The sequence below is a fragment of the Neomonachus schauinslandi genome, chromosome 5 (genome assembly GCF_002201575.2).
Source record: "Neomonachus schauinslandi chromosome 5, ASM220157v2, whole genome shotgun sequence".
Lineage (NCBI taxonomy): Eukaryota > Metazoa > Chordata > Mammalia > Carnivora > Phocidae > Neomonachus > Neomonachus schauinslandi.
In genome coordinates, this window is record NC_058407.1 from 52,883,715 (window position 1) to 52,904,769 (window position 21,055).

The 21,055-nt window shown below is 33.7% G+C and overlaps 1 protein-coding gene across 2 annotated transcripts in view; it reads right to left on the reverse strand.

Annotated features, from left to right (window-relative positions):
- Positions 1–554: 554 nt before the first annotated feature.
- Positions 555–21,055, reverse strand: part of USP15 (ubiquitin specific peptidase 15) — a 127,758-nt gene continuing 107,257 nt past the window's right edge. Inside the window, exons 10-22 of one of the 2 annotated variants that reach the window (XM_021678691.2) lie at positions 20,295–20,453; positions 19,991–20,215; positions 14,906–14,989; positions 14,720–14,814; positions 14,429–14,620; positions 13,408–13,523; positions 12,956–13,228; positions 12,291–12,361; positions 11,833–11,948; positions 10,875–11,024; positions 8,850–8,953; positions 5,241–5,329; positions 555–2,226 (exon numbers count right to left, since the gene is read on the reverse strand). In XM_021678691.2, coding sequence (XP_021534366.1) covers positions 2,044–2,226; positions 5,241–5,329; positions 8,850–8,953; positions 10,875–11,024; positions 11,833–11,948; positions 12,291–12,361; positions 12,956–13,228; positions 13,408–13,523; positions 14,429–14,620; positions 14,720–14,814; positions 14,906–14,989; positions 19,991–20,215; positions 20,295–20,453 — 1,857 coding nt within the window. In that variant the 3' untranslated portion in view covers positions 555–2,043. The remainder of the gene's footprint in view (positions 2,227–5,240; positions 5,330–8,849; positions 8,954–10,874; positions 11,025–11,832; positions 11,949–12,290; positions 12,362–12,955; positions 13,229–13,407; positions 13,524–14,428; positions 14,621–14,719; positions 14,815–14,905; positions 14,990–19,990; positions 20,216–20,294; positions 20,454–21,055) is intronic. The other variant, XM_021678692.2, reaches the window with a different exon arrangement.

A 21,055-nucleotide genomic window follows, 5' to 3' on the forward strand; every position in this document is an offset into this window, starting at 1 on the left:
GAGTGGAGGGATGCTCATTTACAGCTCTATCTCAAGACTACAGAGGAGTGATTAGTAGGTGCACAAATGTTTAATGAATATTTAAATTAAAAAAATGAACTTTGAAACACATCCTTAAGAGGATTTGCTTTACTTTGACATGCTTTCCTATCTTTAATTATATGATAACTAAAAAGCCTACCATATAGTCACCTACCCACAAAATAGGGGGGTTTTATCAAAAGATTCAGAGTAAGAAATAAAAGACTAAATAAGGCCTTAAATAGCTTTATTGAAATCTGTATAAATAAACATGCACATTTCAAATGTAAACTCAAGTGAACTCAAGTGCAGACAAAATTTTAACCTCTGTCATGCAAGAGGTTAGTTTACATTAAAAAAAAAGAAGAAAAGAAAGAAAAGAAAAAGAAAGAAAAGAAAGGAAAAAAAAAAAAAAAAACCAAAGCAGCTTTTAAAATACCAGGATGAAAAAACCAGCTTTAATATCAAGGTATAAAGCAAAGCCATGATCAACATACCTCATTTATCCTGGTCAAATGCATTTTTTTCTTTTTACTTTTAAATGCTAACATAAATAAATAATTTACCAAAATGTGCACTCACAGAGTGAACTTTTATTTACAATACACAATTTATAATCTATTGTATTTGATTAGTTCAAGTGAAGAACATTATACTTTTTGCTTTAATAACAGTGGGACACAAAGCAATTTCTCAGGTAGTCGATATGTGAAATGTGCCCCAGCATTTAGATTTTCTATTAAAGGCAGTATTGTATGCCAATCGACAATACATTCTTTCAACTAGATTAAAGGGAAAAAGCAGCAAATGAAAAATGTTTCAAATGTTCACACATATTTTTGGCATCCTGGATCCTTGAATGTGGTGAATTAAAATCAAATTCAAGGTTTGTATGCTTTATATACTATACAGGTTCTGACTCTAGAACATGCAAATGCCAATTTTCTTATAACAAGTTACCTTCTGAGAAAAGCTGTAAGGCTATGGTGAATTCCATCAGGAACACACAAAGAAAGTTAACAGACCTACCTTTAAAGCCAATTGTCCATTAATGATTTAAAGGCCAGTATATGAAAAAAATTTCTCATTTAAGCTTGATGTAATTATTACTATGGATACAGAATACTATTAAGTCTGTCCTTATATTACAATAATTGGAAGAGCTAAAAGTTGCCAAATTACCAAAAAAATGGGGTAGAGAAAAACAGACAGCAAAAATTTTAATTTTGGACCAACACCAGATTAAAGATATGCATTTTTAAAGCAAGTCAAAAAATTTTTTAATATCTAAGGAATAGATCCCAATAGCAGTAAAAAATACTTACATTCAACTGAAAAATGATTTTAGATGGAGTGTGATATCTAGAACCTGTTTCCACAGCAGAAGATGAACATAATATTCTGGACTTTTAATGATACTACAAAAGAAAATAACTTTTCCAAGATTGTTTCTTATATCATGATTTGGTTTTTTAATAGGCCCATGTTGATTACCAGGAATAGATTTTAAAATTTGGTTTTCCAAGAATACTCCTGCAGTATTTATGCCACATTGATACCGCAGCTAAATATCATAGTAATACATGTGGCAGCCTAATGCACATGAACTAGATAATCCAAAAACTAAGTTCAGCCATAGTTTTCTTGCAGTATTATTAGAGCAAAATAAATGACCAACATCCACAAATTTAACATTTGTCATCAATTAATTCACATCCAAAAAATTAAAGAAAACGTAATTCATCAAAACAGCAGCAAACTTAAAAGGGGTTTATTTGTGATTTCCTATATATATTTAGCTTGTAATTACAAGACTGCAAATGTATTAAGAGACAATTTCTGTTAAAGTTTTCATTGTGTTTCACTTCAAGTACTGCACAAGTTAAAATCTGATAAAGGATTTACATTCGGTTATCTGAAACTCCCCATCTCAGACTTTTGTTTAATGTGGTGGGTAACTTCATCATTTCAATAGATACCACCAGCAGGAAAGTCTCTCTTTTATGGCTTCTAGGACTTTCATTAGTTAGTGTGCATACAGTTTTCATTTTCTATATCATTGTCATTATCATTGCTATCTTCATCACTTTCTAACGGGATGCCTGTGGCAGCTGAAGCACCTTTAGTTTCTCGGTCAAGAGGAAAAAAGCCAGTTCCACTGAAAGTGTCCTGTCTCTGGTAGAAGAGTACATATGCCGCTTTGGACTGTTGAAATAAACAAAGCATGTTAAAATGGTCATGATTCTCAAAGATCACATTAAGCATACTATGAACTTTTCAGCTATGTAACTGATTTTGGTGACAGGGCATAAATTAAATAGAAAAACCACACATGGTCAAATGGAAGTTACTAAAATTGGTTTAAATATAAGATGACTTCTATATATAAAGGAAGAATAGTCACTAGAATTAACATTTTTATTCTCTATTACGTTGAACAGGTAAGTAAATGCAACTATATCATAGATTAACCTAGTTACTCTAACATGAAACAATTCTATGCCTTCTTCCCTCCCGTCTCTAAGGAAAAGGTAAGCTTGTTTCTAATACTAATCGCTTCACTCTAAGTTTGCTTTAGAGTCCAGCTTTTCCTACTGTCTTAAGGATATTGCTCCATTCATCATCACCATGTATCTTTAGTAAGTTCTTATCTACTGGACTTCTTGGCCTAATAAATACTCAAGTCTTTTCCCATCCTAAATCCCTCCTCATTCTACCACCTTCCTCTAGCTGCCAGGCTGGCAGTCGTCGAATAGTCATTTTTCACTCTCATGCACACTCCTCAATTCAGTATGATCTGCTGCTCCAATCATTCTAATGAAATCCCTTTCACTAGGGGCAATAACCTGCTACAGACAAATTAAATGGGTGCTTTTTAAAGTTCTTTTAGTCAATCTCTCTGTAGCATTTAATGCTTTACTCCTCTTTCCTGCATCAAATAATTTTTGGCTTTTGTGACACTACTTTTCCTTAGATCTTCTATCTCCATGGTTGCTTCTGACTTTTCTGTGGGCTCATTAAATCCTAACCTTAAAAAAAAAATCATGTTCTGTCCTCTGCCCACCACTCTTTCTCTATCTGTATTTACTCACCAGGTGACTCATTCAAACCTATGGCTTCAACTGCTACCTAAGAATAATAATGCAAATTTATCACTTAAGCTAGTTCTCACTCCTGAACTCTAGTCCTGTTAGTCCCACTCCCTAGTGGAGATTCCCCAGAGTTATCATATAGGTAGCTCAAATTTCAACAGCAAATTTTCTTCCTATATTTCCTATCGTGGTAAATGCTGAAGTAAGTCATCTTCAACTTCTCCCTCTTTGCATTTCTACGTCTTCATTTATATCCAATCTTGATCAAGTTCTGTTAATTCCATCCAGGAAATATCTTATAAATCCATTTCCCCTTGTCTATACATTACTACCACAACTTTAAATTTAGAAGCTTGTATTGCAGAAATGACATGAGCCTTCTTTTTGCTTCTTTTCTCAGTGCCTTCCAAATTTAATAATGTTCTATTGCTTAAAAATCACCGATGCTTCTCGTAGTCTTTAAGAAAAGCTCTAAACTGTGAAGAATGTTGATCTGATTGCCAAGTTTACCTTTAGCCTAATTTCTGCCCCATATTCCTAACAATTATGTCCTTTCAGTAATACCAAATTATTTGCTCTTTTCCTAAATATCATGTTCTGTCATGCCTCCTTGCTTTTGTAGGTACTGTTTTCTCTGCTTAGAACACCTTTACTTCTTTTGTTTAATTTACTTCCATTTGTAAAGTTGCAGACTCAGGTCAAACACCACTTTCTCATGCAAACTTCCCTCACTGGTCCTATCTCCTTAAACCCTAAATCAGTGGAGAGATGGCTGTCCTGTTTCCATGTAGTCAAGATGTTTAATAGTATTTATGATATAACTGTTAATTTACTTCTCTGTCATCTTTGGGGTTAAGCCTCTTGAAGTCAGAGATAGCTGTCTTTTAATCCTGTTTAGAATTGAGTCCTATATAAAGAAGGTACTCAAATACTTGTTGACTAAATCAAGTATCATCACTGTAGGCAATTTCAGGATGTTTTGGCTGGGAGATTTAGAGAGAAGAACAGAATTGAAAAGTGATGGCTGAGACTTGAAATTAGAAGTCTAACTATAAACTGGAAATGTAATTAACTTAGGTACATACATAATTTAAAAATATTAGCATTCAAGTCTCTTTGTTTTGTGTTATAGCTATAGGGAGCTAAGGAACAGTACATAATACATATACACCCGTAGATAAATATATAAAATATCTGTAGAGAAACAACTCAAAATTATTTCATATCTGTTCACCCAATGATGGATTAAAACGATGCCAATAATTGGGTTCAGAAGTTTATTAATTTATTAAACTGAACAATATAAGTTGAAGACTCTTAAGGCATTACAAACTAAAGAAAAAGCTAGTTTCTGTCCTCAAAGAATATAAAATTTAAATGGGAAATATGAGCTGCATACTTACAGGAGCAAATACTACATTTCTCACTCTTTGTACTATTGTGATCAAACAGTAAAATTTTAGAAAGGCAAACTTTAATAGAAAAATAAACCCTTATTAAGCCAAGTCTTAGCTTTTTTCTTAGAATAAACTTGTCATCCTCTCACCAATCAATATTTGATAATAAAAATATGCTCTGCGGGGAAGCAAAACAAATGCCAATATTTTGGCTCCAGCTATGGCTGATAAACTATTCAGAAAATATCAAAGAAACAGATACTCAAGGTTAATTTTTTTTAAAAAATCCTCTAATTTGTTTAATCTAATCATGTAATTTTGAGTTTAAATGTTTAAGTGTCACAAAGGATAAGACTTTATTTTAAAAATCATAGGTATGGTAAGGAGGCCCTTAAAGAATTTTTTTTTCTATTTTAGTACTCTAATTTTAAGTAGTCAATGTCCCAAAATGTCTGAACCTATCTTCCAAAGGAAAATTTTATTATTTTCATTAGAAAACTCCATTTTTCATGTTGAAAACTACCAGAAAAATTTTCATGATGCAATTTATGCTTCTGTTAGTGGGCAAGTCTGGAGACAAATTTCCACTTAGAGGACAACTTTACATTTCTTTAAATCAGGGAAAGTGTCTCTTAACTATTAGAAATTGCTAAAATATAGACTGTAGTGTTCCATGGGCGCTTTTAAAAAAGTGGATCCTGTGATTTTCAGGAAATAAAGACACACTTACCACAATCTGGTCTTCAGACGCAGTTGAGACACTACTGTCATCAAAGTAGTACCATTTTCCATCATCTTTATTTTTTGCGAAAGCAGTATCTAATGAAAAAATATAATCACTTCTGTGACTGAAAAGTCTATGGTTTCCTGGGGGGAACCCGTAAAACTTTACAATCATCTATATAAGGAATACATATTAAAATTACATGACAATCATATACATAAGGCCTATCTATTATACATTCAACTGATTCCATTGATTAAAGGTTTTAATGTATTTCCTACAATCTAAATGCCTAAGATACTTTTCAAATACGTCGAAATCTGACTTCTTCTTCCCAAGGACAAACAGAATAGATTTATTATTTTTCAGTTCACAGAATAATACTAATGACAATAAATGGGAATTAATATTTATGTAGTGCTTATTGTGGACCAGGTATAGTGCTATATACTTTACATGTACTATCTCATAGAGAAGGTATTATTATGCCTCTAACTTTAGAAATGGGGAAACCGAGGCATCAAGAGAAGTTTAATATGTAACAGTAAAGCTGTTAAGTGGCTGAGTTAGCATTTAAACCCAGGTCTGTCTCTGACTCTAGAGTTTGACATTTTAATAATTTAAATTTTGTACAACAAATATTTTTTCAATAATACTATCCCATTAATTTGTAGTTTTTACACCAAATTTTTTTTCAGTCTTTAACAAAAGTATTGAGCAAGGGAAAAATAAAAAGTAATTTATCTGTACAATTTTTAAAGATTTGCTTTATCTTTAAAAGTTAAAAATGCCCCCTTTACATATTCCATGCTTCCTCTGAACTATCCAATAACTGAGGAAACAGAGTTGCAAAATGTCTGCAAAATAATTATCTGCTGTCATAGCTTCTAAATGTTCTACCTCTCACAAAACAAAATTATTGCTCTTCTGGGTGGAGCCTATTGTGGGTTGTAAGTTTGTCAGTTGAACTGAAGACCGCTGTACCCACAATTAAACATTGAATAAAAGGACAAGATCTAGCAATAAAACGGTTTATAAGAGACAAATCTAACAAAGAGGCACCCAGAGTTTGTGAACCAAGTGATACCAAAAGAAAAAATATATCAAATACTGGTAAAAGGAATAATACGAGAAAGAAGAGCTACCATTTTAAACATAAATGCAATAATGCAAAACAACTAATAAAACTGTTAGTAGAAACAGATAATTCAACACTTGAATAAGAATCCTCAAAATTCTCAGAAATATAACAAAATATAAAATTAACCAGAGATAGCAAATATCTGAATATAACTGATAAGCTTCAAATATAAGAGAAAAATAGAATTCTATGTCTGGATGGGGACTATGTATGTTTTTCAAGCACGTAAACATTTAAGAAACAGACAATACATGGACACTTTAATAAACTAAGGATTAATACAATATAGGCAATATCTCCAACTGTTATGTAATAAAAGTAAAAGGAGAGCTTTATTTTTTAAAAATTTTTAAAAGATTTTATCTATTTATTTGACAGAGAAAGACACAGTGGGAGAGGGAACACAAGCAGGGTGAGTGGGAGAGGGAGAAGCAGGCTTCCTGCTGAGCAGGGAGCCCGATGTGGGGCTCGATTCCAGGACCCTGGGATCATGACCGGAGCCAAAGGCAGAGGCTTAACGACTGAGCCACCCAGGTGCCCCAAAGGAGAGCTTTAAAAAAAACATACGTTTGGAAAAGTATATGATTAAGTGCCCTGGACTAATTAGAAAATCATAAAGGAAATTAAAAACACATACAGAATTAAAAGTAGATGAAAATACTACATTAAAAAGTTTATGTAACTAAGATAAAGCAGTATTTAGAGGGAAATTTATAGCTTTAATTATAGCCTTCAACAGAAAGAAATGTAAAAATGTAAAGCAAAAGCTAATAAAGCATTCAAATCAAAAGTTAAATAGAGCAACAGAGCAACCTCAAAGTAACAAAAAGAAAAACATAACAAAGGGAAGAGAAGAAATCAATGAGAGAGAATACATATGTAATAACAAAAAGAAAAATTTAATAAAGTGGAACCTAATTCTTTGAACAGATTAGTAAGATAGATCTCTGGGAAAAGACTAAGAAGAAAACAGAAGAACAAAAAAGGGACAAAGATATAGCATAATGGTATTAAATGTAACTATTCTTAAAGTGGAAAACACAGATACATTTTTAGAAAAATAGAAAATGCCATAATGCATACATCTTGAGAAAAATAAAACTGAATAGATTTCAATAAGCATGAGATAAAGAGAAAAATTTGTGGGTGTGAAGCCCAGATAATTTTACAAGTGAATTCTACTAGCCTTTCATGAATAGTTAATTCCTATACTATGCTACCTGCTTTAGGATACAGAAAAAGAATAAAGTATCCCAGCCTGTTTATTATTAGACTGTAATCTTGATTCCAAAGAAAGAACAATATAAAAAATTAGAAGATCATTTCACTTATGAATGAAATTTTAACCCTCACTAAAATTAACCAAATTCAACTGGGAATTAAAAAATAATTTTTTTAGGGGTGCCTGGGTGGCTCAGTTGGTTGAGCGACTGCCTTCGGCTCAGGTCATGATCCTGGAGTCCCGGGATCGAGTCCCACATCGGGCTCCCTGCTCAGCGGGGAGTCTGCTTCTCCCTCTGACCCTCCCCCCTCTCATGTGCTCTCTCTCTCTCTCTCATTCTCTCTCTCAAATAAATAAATAAAATCTTTTAAAAAAATAAAAAAAGAATTTTTTTTTAATATACAAAATTATACATTAAAAAAAAAAACACCTTAAAAGGTAAGTTGGGTTTATCCCAGGAATGCAAAGATAGTTCAACAGAAAAATCTATCAGCTGGAGAGTGTAGACTGGTGTTAACTGTCCTGAAGAGCCATCTGGCAGTACTTACTCTATAACCCAGCAATCTCACTTCTGGGTATGTTGCTCAAAGAAATTCTCAGAGAGGGGACCATAAACAATGGTGTTTATCAGTCTTATGGTGGTAGAAAGTTAAAGGCAATTTGGATGTCCACCATGAAGTGAGTACAGAGCTAAAATATGGTAGATGTAAGTCCTGAGTGATTAGAAGCAATGAACTAAACAGACACAAAGTAACATGGATAAGTCTTATGCGTTATGAGAAAAATGTACGATCTATAACACAGTATACCTATTATGTAAAAATTAATAACGATGCATGATTTATAACAACACATACATCAAGTACTTTAGGAAGGGAAAGGGGAAGGAGAATGGAAAAGGACAGGAGTCCTGATGAGTGATGTCCCATGCATTAAACTGAGAAGTATGATCAAGTCAATTCTCTATTCCTGATGTTAAAAAAAAAAAAGGTTCAAAAGCTTATTCATTAATTAACACTTACTGATAATTACTATATGTAAAACACATTTCACATTTTCCCTTTTTCTTTTTTTAGTAGGCTCCACACCCAATGTGGGGCTCGAACTCATAACCCCAAGATCAAGAGTCACATGTTACCAACCGAGCCAGCCAGGCACCCTACATTTTCCCTTTAAGTAATACTATCTTAAGGAAAAAGTCTGCAGTTATCAAACATCATGATTTTAGCAAAATGGTAAACTGTCAACTTACAGTGTCCTCCTCCCATCCCTCCATAGTGGTTGGAAACAGCAATCAAATTATAGCGACAAGGACCTGCATTTGGATTAATTAGGAATTCCGACATATCCAGGTCACTGTTTTAACAGAGAGATCAAGTTAGTTTTACCTTTTCCCTAAATGTCATGAATTCTACTATCTTCTGTCAATGTTGCTTGACTCTCATTTATATAAAAAATATCTCTCTCACTGAAGAAATCACTAAGAGTCAAATAACTGTAAAACATATATATATATAAAACATATATATACAAATAACTGTAAAACACACACATATATATGTGATATATATATACACACATGCACACACATGCACACGCACACAAACATACACACACACCTCTGAGATTTGAGTATTTTGGCAAAATTTTTCTTAGGGGTTGGAAATTTTAAAATTATCTACTGACTGCTGTTTATTCAGATTAATGTTTTTATGCTAATACATTTAACTCTCAGTATATAGTAAAAGAGTCATCACCATTTGCCATTGGGACCCTTTTAATTTTTCATATTTTTGAAGTCATTTTGAGTAATTATGTATTTAAGGAAGAATAAATGATGGTGAAAAACAGCTTTCACAGAAATCTTATAATAAAGAGATATATCTAAACCCAACATTTATTCTACATTTTCCTGGTTCTGACGATCTATATACCCCCAAGTGGGCAACATTCTTTGAAATGCAACCAAATGTTTGTAATCTGTCATGCATGAAACTGGAACATGACCATTTTCTAGCTTATCATTATTTGTTTTTTTTTGGACTTGCATCATTAAAGAGCAATAATGATTCTAAATCTCAAATATATCTCTCACAGATTCCAGCTTATCATTACTTCTGGTTCTTCTTGTACTTAAACTATCAAAATGTTAATATTCTTCCTCTTTTTTTTTAATGCTATATTCTTGAGAAAACTTTGATGGCTCATAATTTTGTTAAGGAGAAAATTACCATTTTTTTCTGGTAAAAAACTGCAAAATGTTTTTAATTTTGTAAACACTAATCAGAAATAAGAAATACAAAGAATGTTTTCAATATTACATCCATTTCCTTCTAATCCCACACACCTGCCTATGGCAGTTGTCTACTTATTAAATGTATCAAACACTTCATACACAAATATAAAATATAAAAGAATACTATCAATGTTCTTTTAGCAAAATGGGAGAGTAGCAAGTTATTGTGCGATGCAAAATGTTGTGTGATGAAGTCCTTCCTGGACCATGTGAACGAGAATATACAATTTCAATTCTGTCCTTACGAATTCTCAATTAAATTTAGTGAAAGTTTTTTTTTCTTTTAAAGATTTTATTTATTCATGAGAGACAGACAGAAAGAGAGCGAGAGGGGCAGAGGGAGAAGCAGGCTCCCCAAGGAGCAGGGAGCCCGATGCGGGACTTGATCCCAGGATCCCGGGATCATGACCTGAGCTGAAGGCAGATGCTTAACCATCTGAGCCACCCAGGCTCCCAAATTTGAAAGCTTTATAAAAAAAAAAAAAAGACTACAAAGATGCTGTCTCCAGACTTTTTACAAAAATGATGTGGTACTCTGAACAATGCAATAAACGGAAGTATGACACAACAGGGATGACTGATCACTGTGTCATTCTTTTAAGCAATTACATTATTCTGTTTCATATAACTTCAGTCTTTTTTAAAAAGCATACTTAGGAATAATTGATGATTAATGATGAAATAATTCCTAGGAAAAATAAAATCACTATGATCCCACAGAATATCTAGATTTATAAACCGTGCCAATGAACCCATATAATAATGTAATACAGAATTACTTTTATTCTGTTGTTTAAAAAGGTGTATCTTCTCATTGCTCTCTGAAAAATATCTAAAAAGGCATAAAAATTCTTACTGGTCCTTACAATTTTTTAGAACTACTCACAAGTACACTCAAAAACTGAAGTTGGATCCAATGCTACCTGATGTTTATAAGAACCTACAGTTGCCCAATGTTTATAAAGCATAATCAAAACTTACTTTATGGGAAAATCAACTAAAGTATCCAGTTTGTCTCTCATGTACCGACTGTAAGAAAATCGCTTGAGATGTACCACAAGTACTGGAGGCAGGGACCATAAATCCAGTTTCTTTGTGGCTTGCTGATGTTCTTTACAATTTGGACAATACCTAAAAATAAAGGGAAATATTTAAAGCTTGCTAGAGGTAATGAAAATAATAGATAAAAAAATGCTTGGCAAGTTTTACATTTATTCAGTGGGCAATTACTATGTGCCTAATATATACCAGACATATATATAAATATCTCTCTTCAGTAAATCAAACTGATTTAGAATATTATAAATTAATATGTAAATATGTATTCAAAGAAATGATGAAGGCTAGATTATTTACATTTTAGTAAGATAAAAGAACACAAAACTACGTTGAGATATAAATATTAGAAAATCTCAAAACTTCTGGGCTCTAATGGAATTAATAACACCACAAAACATGATTTTCCTAAAAATGTTTCTATCAAAACGGCTGCACAGCAAAAAATTCTTGGGAAAAGTAACTAAAATTATCCATAGTAAAATGGCTACTATAGAGAATACAGTAATGAGATTAAAGCTTAACATTGTAATAATACTTTTAAACAATTTGAATCACTTTTCTTTTTAAAGATTTTATTTATTTCTTTGAGAGAGAGAGACAGAGATAGCAACAGAGATAAGAGCACAAGCAGGGAGCCTGATGCAGGGCTCCATCCCAAGACCCTGGGACTGTGAGCTGGGCCAAAGGCAGACGCTTAACCCACTGACCACCCAGGTGCCCCTTGAATCACTTTTAACAGACTATTATCACTTAAAGAAATGCTTATTATTTAAAATATCAAAAGGAATTTAGTTACTGCTTTTTAAACTTGATGTATCACATACCTCAGTATAAATCCTTAAAAAATAATTAGAAGTAATTTTTTAACTTTGTCTCTTACCAGGGATCTTCAGCACCTAGCTTTTCTTTTGTGGTAAAAAGCTCAATGCAATCTTTTAATTTCACAAAGGGTTTTTTAGGAGGTTTATATTCCACACTTTCATGTTTTTCAAAATCCTAAAGAGAAGTATTTCTTGAGTTAAGAGAACAAATGAAACAAAACTCATTTTAGTGATACCATCTTACTATGAATAGTAATGAAAAACTCCTAAACTTTCTCAAAAGAATTATAAAGCTTATTTCAGCTGAGATTTACACCACACTTTAAAAAAACTTCTATATACACACCTACATGGATGATTAAAACTGTTAACAGAAAGCATGTTTGTAAACCAACAAGCCTTTTCTAGTACATAACCATTTTTTTACTAGCAAAATAAACATATTTGGTAGAGAAGCAAAAGAGTGTAACAAAATTGTGATCAACATGGGAAAGATACGGAATGAGTGATGACCTACCTCAGCGGCATTTTCATCAAAATATCTTTTTTTCAAATCAGGATCCCAATCCAAAGCAAGAAAAGATCTTTCTAAGATGGAAAACATATTTTTTCTTTAAAATTTAATATGCCTTCATTAAAATGAGTATATTTTAATGTTAAAATATATACTAGAATAAACAATCTTTTCTACTTGCACTAGGTAATCAGGGTAAATTGCTGTTTCCAAGCCATTAAAAATTTAAGGAGTTAAAAAAAAAAGATAGTAACTTAAGCATAAGTCTAACCTCCATTTAATAAGCAGTGATGTGTTTTAGTATACTTAGAAATTAAGACTTTTCATTTAAGATATAAATATAGATTTTATATAGGTAAGTGAATGTTATTTTTCATGACTGCTGAATTTGTTTGTTTTGTTTTAAAGATTTTTTATTTATTTATTTGACAGAGAGAGACAGCGACAGAGGGAACACAAGCAGGGGGTAGTGGGAGAGGGAGAAGCAGGCTCCCGGCTGAGCACAGAGCCCAATGCAGGGCTCGATCCCAGGACCCTGGGACCATGACCTGAGCCGAAGGCAGACACTTAACGACCGAGCCACCCAGGCGCCCCTGAATTTCAGTTTTCACCTAAAATAATAACATGCTTTGCTCAAGTTCAGTGTTCAAGCCAGTTTTCGCACTTACCATCTAGCCTAAGCTGCCTCTCATCAAATCTTATATGCCTGGTATCATCTTTGATGTAGTTGATATCAGTATTGCCTAAATTGTTGAACTGGAATGTAAACAATCTTTTTTTGTGTCCCGTGAGTTGACCTTTACAAGTTTCCTCAGTACATAATCCATTTTCAGAATCATTATCTCCTCCAACCGAATCTTCAGACTGACTGTTTTCATTCTCGGAGGGAAGTTCTTGATCCTGGCTGGATTCATCATCTGGCTCATCTGTTTCCATTTCACCTAATTTTAGATATTAGAAGTCTTTTAAATAAACCCAATATTACATTTAAAAGTTATTAATATTAACATTATTTTTCCCAGGCTTGAAGAGATTTTTTAGTTCCTTAATCCCCATCTTCTTTTTTTTTTGAGGCAATAATCCAAGTGAAAGGCTTTATAATTTAAAAGGAAAGTCTTACTTGGTGAGCCTTCTTCATGTATGCCATTTGGGCCATTCCCATTAATATTTTGGTCCTTACAGCAGTGTAGGGATCCTTCAGTTTCTTCAGTTTCAGTAGATATTTTGACATATCGGCTTAAATAAAATCAGAAATCAAACAAATTTAGTTTTATGAAGGTAAAAACTTAAAAAAAAAAAGTTTTCCATTCTTTCAGTAAAAAAAACTTTTTAATGGAGTAATAGTGGTCATTTAGTTGAAGGATAAATTAAACTCGAAATAGTACCATAAGTGCAAGTGACTAATCATTTCTGTTTTGGTTGTCTTTATAAAAAGAAAGAAGGTGATCTGTTACTTCTAGGGTTTTAACATCTTTCTATGTTAAAAGTTTGTGGCAAATAATTTGACTTAAAATTATTACATATTCTCATTTAGATGATATATGTATTATTACTAAGATCACTTATCACTGTATAATGGGATCTTTATGTATAGGCTATGGGACTATAATGATTAAAATACGTATGCAAGAAAGAATACTAAATATGTCAGTTACAAAGGATAAAATAAAAGGGATCAAATGGCAGTTTTGATTATATTATAATTCAAATCAAGGTTTTAGGATGACAAAAAAGGGGTTGGCTTAAAATACTATCAACCATGAAAGTTTATCCTTTTAAATAAAACCATTATAGGAGGAGTTCTTGAACTTGCTAGCAAGGTGTGTAAATAAATGAAGCACCTGAAATTTGTTGTAATTTCAGAGTGCATACATGACAAATTCCTATTTTCTTCCAATCGTAAACTTCTGGTTTAAAACAGCTAAAAGAATTCATGCGTTCTGGGTTTGCAATTACCTCAGTAATGTGTTTAACATGATCAAGAAAATGAATTAAACTATAATTTGATTTTGTAAATTGCTATCTGTTTAAACAAAGTTGAGATAATACAAGCTTATCATACTCTGATAGTATACTGCACATTTATTTTTATTAACTATTCTATCATTCCTTTTGTTAATGTAGAATTGTCTGACACTTACCACATTCTCAAAAGCAGGAGATTATAGAGTTTATCTTCAGTATTATTTCGTGGTACAGCCATAAGAAAAGGTTGACCAAAAAGTGAAGAACCAGTATGGTGGGTATAACTTGAGTGTCTAAATTTTTCTCTTAGGCAAACAGGAATAATCACATGCTCTGTATCTTCTGTCCTATTGATGTTAATTTCAAACCTGTAAGGACAAAACTGACCATAAACTCTGAAAACTTTTATGTTATTTCTTCTGAAATTTTTCCCAAGTATTATTTTGCACAATGAATTTTATACTTACACATAAATATCATCCCGTTCCATAATACTACTAAGGTTTTCATCCATAGCGAATATTCTGTGAAATCTATGATTGTATATATCAGTAACTATCATCTAAAAGGAAATAAATTTCTATTAAGCTGGTTTTACATCACTGAAAAACTAAACTCCCAACTTACATACTTCAAACCCAGAAACACCTTACCTTATCTGCAGGTACTCCTGACAAAGCAGACAATGCTGTACAAAGATCAAGTATGTTTCCAATTTTGGGAACAACCACTTTGTACTAAAAAACAAAAAAATTATAATGCATTTATTACTTTGGAAAAAACACTCGGTAGATGAAACTGAACTCTTGGTTGCTTCCTCACATTCACTTGGTATTTGGTTTACAGTGTCTTTCTCCAATCCTACTATCATCCTGGCTGACAATGTCTATATGGATAATTTATCTCAGACTAATTGTTCCTTAGCTCTTTGATTCAAAGACCCACACTTTTTTTTTTTTTTAGATTTTATTTATTTATTTTGACACAGAGAGACACAGCGAGAGAGGGAACACAAGCAGGGGGAGTGGGAGAGGGAGAAGCAGGCTCCCCGCAGAGCAGGGAGCCCGATGCGGGACTCGATCCCAGGACCCCGGGATCATGACCTGAGCTGAAGGCAGTCGCTTAACCAACTGAGCCACCCAGGCGCCCCTCAAAGACCCACACTTACATTCAACTGTAGTTCACTTCTTGCACCTTGTCATAAACTTGCTCCACCTCTGATACCTTAAACTCTTATCAGGCTACTGACTAACCACTAATTACTTTTCTTGGGATCTCATTCTTTCCCATTCTTGGCTTACCTTTAGAGCTCTAGTCTTTTTAATTTTCAATTTTTTCGTGGTTTACCAACTTCCTACCGTCTTCATGGCCTTCCCTCCAGAACCCACATGATTCATCACTTCAACTACTGCACTGCAAAATCTTTAACTATTTTGTTATTCAATTTTATTCTTGCTATACTTTCTTAGAGCTGTTCAGATATGCTGGAGAAAATTGACCAACTTTAGAAATTGGTTTGCTACAAATTCACAATGCCCAAGTCTTAACCAATTATTCAAAACTAGCCAGAAATTCTGTGCATCCCTTATTTGCTTCTTCCTTCATTTCTGTCTCAGTAACTATATAAAATCTTCACCATTCCTTAGGTTTCCTATTTCACCACCTCTCCCTTCACTATCCGCAGAATACGGGGGGGGGGGGGGGGGGCTACTGGATAGGAAAATCTCCAACTCTGTGTCCTCTAACAACCTTCTAAAAGATCCTTTTCTCCAGCTCTTTCTACACATGGAAAGAGAATCAGTTGTCACCCTTCCCATCTAAGGCTAACCCTAGCATCTCTGCTCTGAATCCTATCCTGTTCTATTTCCTCGGGAACCAGCAATCATCCTTTATTCCATTTTGTCCTGATTCTTACATAAGCAATGGAATAATTTACAAGTCTCTCAAAAAAAAAAGAAAGAAACCAGTCCTTCATTGCTTTCCCTCTATCTCCCTTTCTCCTGCTTTATAAATAACCTTGTTAAAAGTAATGTCCACATTATCTTAACTTCCTCACTTCCCATTCACCCCTAGCTTTTGTCCTCATCTCTTTATTTAACCATTTACCAAGATTGTCAAATTCCTTTAGAATTTTACCCTTGACCTTTTCTTTCTTCCTTTCTTTTTTTTTTTTAAGATTTTATTTATTTGTCAGAGAGAGAGAGAGCACAAGCAAGGGGAGCAGCAGACAGAGGGAAAAGCAGGCTCCTTGTTGAGCAAGGAGCCCAATGCAGGACTCGATCTCAGGACCCTGGGATCACGACCTGAACAGAAGGCAGATGATTAACGGCTTAACCGACTGAGCCACCCAGGTGCCACCCCCGCCAAACCCCCTTAGCCTGCCCTCCTCTTGATTGTATAGGCTCTCTTTACAGCAGGTGACAATATATCCCAGTTTGCTCTGGTCAGTCCTGGATGAGCCTGCAGTCCTGGTATAATGATTAATAATGGCCCCTTTTATTTTTAAAAGAATTCTGGTTTAGATGATACATCACAGGGTCACCCTAGCCTTAGGGAATCTCATCCTTCTAAGACATACACTATCATTTTAATAGAGCTCACTGCCCAATTTCTGTCTCAAGCACAGACATCTCTCCTCCGGTCTAGATACATAAACTCAACACCTACTGATAGTTCTATCTACCTAAATTTTCCTCATGCACCTCAACATGTCCAGTACGAAACACAGATTTAGGTCATGTTAGGTCAACATATCCAATATTAAAAAGGTTTCTTCTTAAACCTTTCTTCCTATATATCCCATTAAAACAAAGAGCACCTCCGTCTCCTCAGTTTTGCAACCCAATAAGCTTGGCATCATCTTTGAATATTCTTAAACATTTTTACTTCTTGTATTCAACTAGTTCTTCTAATTGCCATCCTGACACTAATCTTAAGAGTTCAAGCCCTTTTCATTTGTTATCTGATCACTACAAAACTCTCTTACATGGTCTTAGTACATCTGACCTAAGCTTTTCCAATCCAGTCTTTGCACTAGCCTGGGTCTTCTCTCTCGAATACAAATCTGGTCACATAATCTCTCATTTAATAACCTTTAATAGCTCCTCTAATTTTTAGGATGAAGTCCAAACTTCCTATCATGGCAGCAAACTTCTTTATGAGCTCACTCCTGCTTACCATATTATCTACTTATAATTTCCAGAAGTGGGCCATGTCCTCTTTTGCCTTTAGCTCTTTGTATATGCCACTCTCTTGGTCTACAATGCCTTTATTTCCAGCTTTCACATGCTTAAAACCTAATCATCCTTCAGGATTCAACATGGGCATTACTGGCAGTTTGGGTATGTCACTCCTTCTGTATACTCCTATAGTGTCCTGTCACAGCATTTTTCACACTGTATGAAAAGCTTCTTGGGAACAAGAACCAGGAACACCTTTGTATTTCCAGCACTTTGCAGGGTATGAGAGTCCAATACATAATATGTGTTCAGTACAATTACTAATAAACTATGACTAATAAACTATCAACTCCATTGATGGGGAAACTCATCAAGTAGGTTAACTCAGCTAATTTCCCTTTCCTCTCCAGCTGGTTAAAGCACACTGTTAATGAGTCTATTATTTTGTATTTGAATTGTTACTGCCTCCAAGTAGGAAAAAAATGCCCAATTCCTCTGTGCTGACCATGGCTCCAATCTCCACAAATTGGTAGTTTTGGCCACCAAGTGAGAAAAGAGGTATACTAATGAAATTGATATTACTGGAAAAACAATTTAAAACCCAAATTATGGGAGAACATTCAATACATGCCTTATAGGCTAATGGGAAATTTGAATGCAATCTGTCCCTATGTAATAAAGATTACTTTGTATTACTAGCATGGGAAAGTACTGTCTTTAACAAATGTACTGTAGAAAAACAGTGTATTTTTTTGTTGTGACAAATTTTTACTTATTGTTTTATGCTTCTCTCTCATTCCATTATATTCATTGGCATATATTTACAAACTTACAAACTAGACAGGTAAGAGTGTAGTTTAGCATTGCTATAGTTTCCCTCCATTGAAAAGAACGTTAACAAGTCTATGCTTATTAAAGGGTGTGATTTTAGAAATGTGAACATATATTCCCCAGCCAAAAATAAAAGCAGGCCTTTCCTGGCCCTGCTCAATATTCTTAGTACTACTGAATGAAACACGGACATGAGGGTATCAAGTTCAATGCGTTCGTGAAGGAAACATATAAAGAAGGAGCAAAAGAAATAGGGAAAATCTGCATTACTAAGTGCATGACTAGGCTTTACTAGACTTTAATTACTTTGAATGAAAGGACTATACTTTTATTATGAACACTTCATTTATGGTGTCCTTGTTGACAGTAAACCCAGACACTTCCACTAAATTAATGTTAAGATTATCAAAAGCAGACCTTTCTTACAGATCTCATGATATTGCTATTGGTTGAATTGTGTCCCCTTAAAATTTATGTGTTGAAGCTCTAACCACCAATGTAATGGTATTTGGAGGGGGCTTTAGGGTGGTTTAGATGAGATCAAAAAGGTGGGGTCCTCATGATGAGATTAGTGCCCTTATAAGGAGATGCCAGAGAGCTTATGTGCATACAGGTGCTCTCTCTCACTCTGCTCTGTCTCTAAACACAGTGAGGACAAGGTTGTCTGTAAACCAGGAAGAGAGTCTGCACTAGATACCAACCATCCTGGTGCTCTTGATCTTAGACTTCCAGCCTCCAGAATTGTAATAAAATAAATTTCTGTCGTTTAAAGCCACTCAGTTTATGGCATTTTGTTATGCCAGGCCTGAGCGGACTAATATAACTACTATGCTCTAAGAAACTGCACTATCTGGCTGGAACTCTAAGCTAAAGATCTTCAGTAAACAGTGCTCTAAAGCAGGAACCATGTCTGCTCTGTTTGCCAAACAGCTTTATACTCTCACGAGGTGCCCAACACATATTTCAATGAATATAATTTTTGAATATTTCTGCATTAGTAGTACTACAAGTCATGGGGGTTGGAAATACAAAGATTTACAAAGTCCCTATCCTCAAAGAACTCATGCTCTAGTGGAGAGAAGGTAAGTAAACCAAAGGTCATAATAAAATTTAATAAATGCGATAACAGAATTGAACTGAAGGTAGAAGAGGAAGAACTACTTTTATTAGGGTGGTTCAAGTGTCAGAAAAGGATTAATTGACAAATGAAGGGAGAAAATACAGTGCTTTGCTTAGAACATTAGTGAAGCAAGTATCTATAGCTGAACTAAATTTCTATTTCTCTTCCAAGTTCTTAAGATGCCTAAAAATTATAGGTATTTAAGTATACCATTATCAAATCATGAATCAAAATGTATGGTATTAGTTTTCCTTCCAACAGCCACTAGAAAAATTATAATTAACATTAAAGTTCAAGTTGGAAAATAGGAAAAATAATGTTATTAATCTTTGTTAAGCTGATATTTATCCTAACATTGTAAAATTGAACAACCTCTCATTTTTCTTTCATAAGAAAAAGCCTTTGAGAATTTTGTTTTTACAAATAATGATACTTTACACATCCCTCACCTTTTCAAGACCCTAAAAATTTGTACTAATTTCCAAAGTATTTAGTTTAGAAAATCTCCTACACAAATAAACTTACTACTGAATTGTGCTTGAGACACAAGGTCTCAATACTAAGTTTTTATAAAAGAAACAAATGCAAAGAAAATAATCATGACCTACCTGCATAGGTTTGGTAAGTGGATCCATTCTAACTAAATACACTTCCAAGGTGCGTTCTTTTTTCATGGGCAATGGAAGTGTCAAGTAACAAAAAGGATCAAATGTTACAGAAATCTTAGCACATTCAGGACAAACTAAAGTTGATTTGAAAAGGCCGTGAAATATATCTACTATGATAGAATCATTTCTTTTTAAATGGTTTTCCCAGGCTTCTTCAGCAACTATCTGTAAGAAAAACAGACACATATTACACAGAGATATCACATTATTGTAACAGTGGTGACAATAATATCATTAAATTTACCTTATCTGGCCTTCCATCCGCATCTTTTAATTGTATATATGGTTTTTTCCTAATTCTATTCAAATCCTCATGTAATCCATCTAACAGGAAAGCTAATAGCTCTTGACAGTCCTGCTGCTGGTATCCAGAGAACTGAGGTGCAAAACGTCCTACTTGTGTCTGTAAGAAAAGCAAAACTATAAAATCAGTTATAGGGACAAGACTGATTAAAAAAAAAACTGATTCTCATTATTCACGGATTTCATATTTTGTGAATTCACCAACTGCTAACATTTATTTGTAACCCCCCAAATCAACTTGTGGCACTTCTGCAGTCATTTGCAGATACGGTAATTACATATACATAAATACAAATAGATAATTACATATCTAAAAACATTTTTTAAATAACTGATCTGTAATATAGAAAAGACCTGAGGAAAGAACAAGGAGAAAATATGGTAAAGTTTTGTACAAAGGATTTGGAAATATAAAATTCAATAATACTTCTGGGTCACTAGAAAAAATTACAAAGCTCTCATTTAGTTTGTGTGTGTAAAAAGAAGATAAATCTCAGAGATAACAGGAATGTTTGTGTTCATATATAATTTTCCTAGTCTTTGCAGTACTATTTATTTTTTATAAAACTGAAAAGAAATGTGAAAGAAAAAGTCAGATATCAAGAGCCTGTTTACATATAATCTTAATATAGTATCTAGTAAAATAAAACTAATTGGAATCATGGGTAAGGGTTGAGAAATAGTTTGTCTAAATTAGCTTGT